The sequence below is a fragment of the Heliangelus exortis genome, chromosome 12 (genome assembly GCF_036169615.1).
Source record: "Heliangelus exortis chromosome 12, bHelExo1.hap1, whole genome shotgun sequence".
Classification (NCBI taxonomy): Eukaryota; Metazoa; Chordata; class Aves; order Apodiformes; family Trochilidae; genus Heliangelus; species Heliangelus exortis.
Genome location: NC_092433.1, coordinates 2369084 through 2377269, shown reverse-complemented (window position 1 = coordinate 2377269; position 8186 = coordinate 2369084). Strand labels below are relative to the sequence as shown.

Here is an 8186-nt window from a genome sequence, read left to right as displayed (position 1 = left end):
TTTAGGAAGATGGGCAGGTTGCTCTGAGGCTGTTCACTCCCTCTTCCCTACAGATTTGGTTTATACCTGAAAAGCCAAGGCAGCTGTTGGGCTCTAAAGTGTGAATTTGAGTTCTTCTCTGATGCCTAAGAGGTTATGGCAGCACAAATAAGATTCAAAGCCTAACTCCTTTATTAAGAAAGATAAAGTTTGGCTTCTTCCATTAAACATTAACAGCAATAACTGGAGCTGAGGACCATGCTGAAATCCTGCCTTTAAGTGCAGCCATAAATGTGCTTCTCTGGTAACAGGAGTCGAATGTGCATTCATTCATTTGAATGCATTCCCATGATTTCTCACTCAGTAAATGCCTCAAAACTGAGTAAAAGCAAAATAAGAAGAACCCTGGTCCACAAGGAGAAAGAAAACAACATTGCAGTTGGACAGCGGAAGCTCTTCCAAGTCACACTGAAGTGTTTCTGCACATCAGAGACATCTGGGAAGCATATGCACAGGAAACAGCTCAGCCTGAGAGAGTTGTATGGTGCTGAAATTACAGAGGTAAGGAAACATTATATTAACCCTGAGTTTAGAACCTTTCCATCTTACATTCTTCCAGAGTTAAGATATAGAATTTCAATGTAATGCTACCATGTATCTCTAACAGGATCAGTTTCAGATACTTAAAATAATGGTTAATGCTTATCACACTTCAGGAAGATAGAGAGTTTTCAAGTTTTAGTTAGCCAGAACTCAACTGAGACTTTTAAACTACATGGTCAGCAACTCCAAAAGATAAAAATGCAGATCACCCCCTTCAAAGGACCTCAGAATTCATGATTCCATCTGGACTGTGGCATGGTTAACAAAATGGAAGTCATTTGAGCTCACAACTGATTATGCACATAAACAAACTGCTTTAAAAATGGAAATGTCCTGTTATTAATCTTATTATTCATTGCCTGACCACCAGGCAATGGATCAGTTTCCTATGATTACTAGTCTTTCAAAAAATATATTTGATTCATATATATATATATATATATATAAAATTACAATGAAGTTAGCTAAGCAAGACACTCCCTTAAGGATACTTAAGAAAGCACATAAAAGCAATTAATAAGACATTTAAAATAAATAGAAATTGTAATTGTTTTAGACAACTGATGCAAACTTCATCATGTTTCAATGAATCTTCTATGATCATAATTGAGGACTTACTGATATCCTTCCTTCCAGGTAAACTGACCTGAAAAAACTTCTTCTGATGTGGCATAAGACAAAAGCTGTGAAATTATATACAACAAATATTCAAATATATGCATTAAGGAAGGAACCAAAATAATTTGATTTACCAAATAGTTTTCATAATATACATGGGAAATAAAAACTGTTTGGCAGAGAAAGCAATCTGCAATTATTCTGAGTTAGTCCACAGTCCCCACAATATGAAGCCATAAAAAAAGTTTTCAAATATATTTCTAAAACATGTTCCAAGATTAAAATCAATCACTTGGACTCACTTTCAATTTTGTAATAATGTACTTTGATATTACACAAATCCATTTTTCCTCATTATCTTTACACTCTAGGATTCCCAAACTGCTGTCTGTGCTCAGCCATAATCTCTGAAGCCATTTCTGATGCTGCAAAAAAATGAGAAACTTGAAATCCAACCAAAAATTAAAACCAGAATTGATCTTTTAACACCTGTGAAGTAGTGCATGATGGCATCCAAGAACAGTAAAGTTAGAGAACCAATTTCTTATTTCTGTTAAGCATTTCTCCACAAGTTTTGACTGAATCAATGATCATTCCCTGAAAGCACCTTCTACTACATAACAGAGCCTTCTCTAAGCTTCAGGGGAGTCTAATAATGATACCACCAAACTTTGGTCTTTTCTCTGTAAAAACATTCCTTTTTTTTTTTTTTTTTTTTTTTTCCCATGGCATAAAATGATGAGGAACACCTCCATGACACAGGCAAGCACAGCCATGCTATAACAAAGAAAAGACAAATCAATTGTACTATAAATATGTACTTGGAAACAGCAAACAGTGGTGTAGGGCCTTACCTACTCCTGCTCTCCTTTAACTCCCAATAGCAGAATATTCTCAATCTTAACAATAAATCCCAAAAGGGGCACAAATCTGGAGAAGATGAAAAAAATCATTTAGACATGCTGCTTGGACATGCCCATTGACAGGGAAAATAAAAACAGGGACAAATAAAAGACCAAAGTTTACTTAAGCAGCAGATATCTAAGCCATATTTATAAACTAAAAAAAAAAAAAAAAAAAATTAAAAAACAAAGCAAGACATAGTTTACACATAACCACATTGTTTTAGTTATTTACATAATAAAAATGAAAATATGGAGAGTTACATCCATAACAGACTGGTTTTAATGTGAAGATATTGGTGTCAAAGTGTGGATTATATTTGTTTGTATTTGTAGCAGTCAGAATGGGTAAGCAATCATTAACAGATAAAAGGCAGTGCTGCAGTCCAAGGGAGGTCATCTTCTACCCTGTTCAGTTGACTTTCAGACTGTTTCATCATCACTCATGTCCCAGATCTGAAACAAAAAACAAGTGTAATTTTAGTTTGTGGAGTTCAAATATGCTTTTAATACAGCTTTGTAAAATCAGCATTACTGTAACAAAGGAAGATTCTGGACTGCTGGCCAGCACCAATGGGGCTTTATGTAAAATTCAGTATTTTTCCCTTCTGTAAAGAACTTACACACCATTCATTATTTGTAATTTTGAGGTTATTTTTGTTAAACGTATCCTTTTCAGCTTTTGTTCCTGAAATATCAGTTTGGTTATCTGTTATTTATTATTGTTTACAGTAAATCATTGCCCAAAACCCAGACACTTTGTTTTGGTTTGCTGACTCATTGGTACATACTTACTCTGGAAAATAACTTTTCAGTAAATAGCTTGCCTTACTAAACCCCACAAAAGATCTTCAAAACATTCATGAAGAACTAATTATCCTCCAAGACTCCATTTTGCACTCAGATATTTGATGAGTGCAACATAAAGATGAAAAGTAATCTGGAAATTTATATTTTCATAGCGTTTAAAGAAATTTTAAAAGTACACAGATTATTTTTTTTTTCATGCAGTAAAATATAATTGTGCTTTTATTTTGCTACTTGCCCTGCTCAGTAAGTGACTGCAGGCTGGGGAGAAGAGTTAATATTTTCATGGGATGCAGCACTCACAACAGTCTCTCCCTGCCCATCACCAAGTGAGCAGCACCAGCCCTTGTCACAAGAAACTGAAATTCAGCTCTTTTTTTCTAAAACACAACTGTGTGTTGGCATCAAGTGGCCCAATGAATTATTCTCTCATTTTACATCTTAACCACTAAAATATATCTATCCAAAGAAATAAAACTGCAGTGGGGCAGTGCTCAATGCTGCACTGCTTGGCATTGGCATCACACAAATGAGAACAACCTCATTTTCTAGACAGGCAGCAATAAATATATATGAACCTATAGCTTCCATAACCCCCTTTCACAACAAAATGTAGTTATTTCTAGAAAACATTCTGAAAACATCTCTTCAGAAAAAAAATTACAAATTCAAATAAAATCAAACATTTCCATGCAATGCTATAGTCTGTGAAAAATGAAAGCCCTGAATGGCAAGATTTTCTCAATTCCTAGAAGCGTTGCAACACGGTGGTGTAAATCCTTATGGAAAATACTGAAGGAACAGTTTGTTTACAAAAGGAAAAAAGAGTTTTCATCCTGCCCTAGATGAGCAGCTCGAAGCTTGCCAAGGCAAACACAAATGTCCAGCTCACCAGTCAGGGTCAAGGATGTGGAAAATAAATATGAAAAACAAAATCTTTAAATAGAGTTTATGGTATGATTCAAGCTGGCCAAAAGCAAGAAATCCAGAGTTCAGACTGATAGTCCATCATTGTCTAGCCCACTCTCATTTTTGCAAACAAAGCCCATGTATGATGATAAGCCTCACATACACACCTCTTTATCAAAGCAGCACCACAAATATTTTTCAAAATGCACCAGAAGGTGATTAAAAGACAAAAAGTGAAAGAAGCCAACTCACAGACCTAAAAAAAGCCTTTATCTACTTAAGCAGCTACACCGGGAGCACAGCCAGCTCCTCTGCTCTGTGCTTTCCCATCATCTCTTCTGATCCAAGCAGAGGGGGTGAGAAGGCAACTCTGCTCTCCCTTTTGTTTGGGTGGCTTCTCAGAGCCAGGCTGGCAGGGGTGCCAGCTACATTGGGCATCTTCTGATAGGGAAACACCTCCCTCCATCCAGGAACTGGTGAGCTGCTCCATAATTCCTGTAAATGGAAATTTATAGCCTTTTTTCCTTTACATGCCTGATGTACAATGCTTGCACTCCTCCAACACCCCACCCAACCCCAACACCCCAGCCCACCCAAACAGCAGCTCCAGTGGACTGTGATTTCTTTTTTGGGGAAACTAAAGGGAAGAAAGCAGCTCCCCACATTTGGCTGTGACACTGGGGGACAGGCAGCATGAGCTCCAGGGCCATGAAGCCTCAGCACATCACCCCCACAGCAGCAGCTCTGAACTTGGCAATAAAGTAAAAACAGGATGAAAGGCAAGTGACAAGAATGACAATTAAATCCTCTCCTATCTAAAGCACACCTCTTTTAACATTAAAAAAAAAATGCTACAAGACCGAAAGTGAGGTTCAGAGGTATTTAACTGCTCTGCAAACATCCTGGATTGAGGAGAATTTTTTCTAAATATTTGAGAAGTGTGCTATTATTTTACTTCCACAAGAATAGACAGTTCTACAGGACATTTTATACTTCATCTAATTACCAGAGCAGCCCCAACAGCAGCACTGGGTGCTGCATCTTGCTAAGGTTTCAAAAGAACAAAGCAGCAGCACCTGAATAAATGACAGGCAGAGGGGAGCAGAGAACATGAAACAAAAGGGGGAAGTTCTATACAAAAGTTAACAATTACACCTTAACCTAAAGCAAACAAGCTACCAGGTACTGTGTAAAATGTCAATACTGGGAGCTAAATAAAAATACATCACAGGCTCTCACACTCCTCAGGAAAAGAAGCTCAAACTACATAGAGTATGATCACACAAATTTTGGTTATTATTTCAAAAAAGTGAAACCTGTAAGAGTGGAAATCATGAAATATACAGAGCCATGGAAGACAATGCTGAAAAGCACTGTGACACCACGAATCTGCTATCTAAAGCAAGCTCTGAGCTTGGATTTTCTTTTCACTTCTCATCCACCCTGCAGCACACCTCGGGGAGGCAAAGCTAAAGGCAACTACAGGCAGTGAGAGAAGTGATAAAAAAGGAAGGTAATAAACCAGATGTCAAAACCAACCCAGTTTGTACAAATCTGGACAGATTATCAGAATGCACTTGTTACTCCAAATGAATGCTTTTATATTCACACTTCTTTGTAGAGGTTCTTGAATTTCAAATGCAAGTTGTGCCTCTTCAGGATATGAGAAGAATTGTTTTCTTGAAACTGCAAGTATTATTTTCTTACATAACAGGAAAAAATGGGAAAAAAACACCCTGTGTTTTAAGTTGGCTGTTCACAAGTTGCTAGAGACTGATTTTACAGTTCCAGACTGCACGGTCAATAATTCTGACTGAACAGAGAGTTTTGCATCACTTTCATACAACAGCAACACCTCACACCTGAAATTTACCTTCCCCAACAATTGTTCCAAAATTGGTGTTCACCTCCTGAAGCAGGGATGGGCTTTGCTTGGAATTAACATATGTAATTCAAATAGATAGCTACTGTTTATCTGATAAATAAACTTGCAAGAATATAAATGTGCCCTTAGGGGTTTCAGGTTTCTTGCCAGCATGGGTCTAGCAGGATTTGCCATAAAAAGGGCAACTTCACTAGGAGAGAGACAACACACAAACAAACAGCCCCCACAAATACTATTTCTACACACAACTGAGATAAATTTACATACACATGTACCCAAACACTCTTCTTAGAAAAGCCTGGAATACTCCTATTATGCAAACCACATTCTTTACTATGTTATAAATGCTCTAAATACAGTAAAGGGTAAATAAAGAGTACAATTCTACAGGCAGAGGCAAGGTCTGAAAATGAGGCATTACACCCATCAAACATCACAGCTGAGGGTCAGGTAAGCCCATCCAGCTTCCCAGATTAATTAGGGCTTATCATATCCCTCAGTCTCTGATTTAGAAAAGTACAATTAACTCAGGAAACCTAAACAAATGAAAAAAGAGTTGAAATTTAAAGTAACTAAATTACCTTAAAGCTACAAAATGTGAGCTTTGTGATAGATATTAGGATAAGTATGGTTTTGTTCTATGCTTTACCATAGAGACAACACATTAGAACTTCTGGCAGCCTAAATTACTTTACAAAATACATCTGCCTAAATATAAATGTAGCAGAAGTGAGTTAAGACACAGAAGTGACACCCCTTGTGTGACCTGTGCAGTATTCTTCTTGGTCCACTGGCTCTATCTTTCAGGAATGGCAACAGAAATGAAACTGCAGCTTGAAATTCATTAAATGCCTGCAAGCTCCAACATGCAACTGTTTCAGACTTCATGGTACAGACAGAGGGTTAATTATAAAGTTCAGTGCCCTCCTTTCATCTTGGGTACTTGATGCACAGTAAGCACTACCCTTCATCTTCCTGAAACTGAAAACACTTCAAGCATTTTGCATATTCAACAATTCCTTCCCCATCCCCCTTTCCCACAGGAAAAAAAAAAAAAAAAAAAAAAAAGAAAGAGCTGTAAATGAACAAGCAGCATGAACAAGACTCTCTGCACTAACGTGAGCATTTAGCTTTGTTCAGAGTTTATATCCAGCTGCATGTCAGAGCCTGCACAGCACAGAAGCCTCTTTGCTATCTAAGAAACCGAGGTAATGTTCTTAAAGAAGGATCTGCTCTCAGCTTAGCCCACAACAATCTCAGTGGATGCCTCACAACCACTGTTCATCCAGCTCCAATTGCTCTTCTACAACAGATTTCTAGTTCTGCAGCAAGTTAGAGCTATGTTGTTCAGAAGTGGCTGCTAACTTTCTACATTTAAACTATAGGTAAAATCAGTTTTGGCTATAATTTATAGAATTGACTGCAATCAGATACTTCTTACTTCAGCTGACACAGAAATGACAAAGCCAAACACACACAAGAAAAAATTATCAGTAAAAAGAAAAAACCAAAGCCAAAGACTATAAAACTTGTGTTTCCCTCTTCAAGATACTTTATTTAAATAGTGGGGTGAGAAAATTGTGGACAACTTCTCCAGATCTCTGCAAGCAATGGTTCTACCCTAGGACCATTTGCATTGCTGGCAAATTCCTGCCACCCCTAGGACTTCCACAAGTTCTTTTTTTCTGTCTTCACAACTTTTCCTGTCTCAACAGTTCATTCTCTTGCAATACAATGCAAGTCCATCAGCTTCATATTTTCTTCAATGATGGTGGTCAGTAAAGGGTCCCCTCTATAGCCTTTGGAAATTCTGTATTTTCAGCCCATAGCCACAACTTAAAATCTAAGTCAAGGTCATGAGACACTGTCAGTTCAGTCTCAACCAACAGTAGGCATTCTTCTTCACCTTCCTCTTGCATGCAAATCTTTTGGTTATATGTATAATATGAAGTGGCCTCACTTTTCATACAAACTGTAAAAGTTACCCCTTTCAACATCTACTGACTTCCATCTTGCCAGCCACAGTATGTTTAAGAATTCCATCACCACCATTCAGGATGTTTCTTTTTTTTTTTTTTCTTTTCATACGATGCCCTCAATTCTACCAAACTACAGGTGTCCTGAATTTGAATTTCCATCCCCTTACTGTTCACTCCATTTTTGCACACTTTTTATCCAGTGCCTTGTGTTCTAAGGAGCTCAGGACTTTATAGTTTGGGCTTCACACTTTTTTTGGCCCACCTACAGCTGAGCTCTTACTGCAGCAGCTGCTCAGTGTAGAAATTCAGCAACATCCATAGCACATGGGTCACCTGGCTCATACACTTGAAACCAGACCATTTTCTAAATACCTTGTAAAGATGGCATCTGAAGACTTGAAAAAAGACTTTAAAAGCTATATTTAAGAACAAAACACAAAAAGCAAGCAAAGAGAAAGTATTTGTTTACAGTGTTAGCTTTTAGCTGGAAAGTCTTTTTAATAT

The 8186-nt window shown here is 37.5% G+C and overlaps 1 protein-coding gene across 2 annotated transcripts in view; it reads right to left on the bottom strand.

The window, feature by feature from the left end:
* Positions 1-1502: 1502 nt before the first annotated feature.
* Positions 1503-8186, bottom strand: part of ATG7 (autophagy related 7) — a 102277-nt gene continuing 95593 nt past the window's right edge. The window contains exon 19 of one of the 2 annotated variants that reach the window (XM_071755411.1): positions 1503-2558. In XM_071755411.1, coding sequence (XP_071611512.1) covers positions 2526-2558 — 33 coding nt within the window. In that variant the 3' untranslated portion in view covers positions 1503-2525. The remainder of the gene's footprint in view (positions 2559-8186) is intronic. The other variant, XM_071755412.1, reaches the window with a different exon arrangement.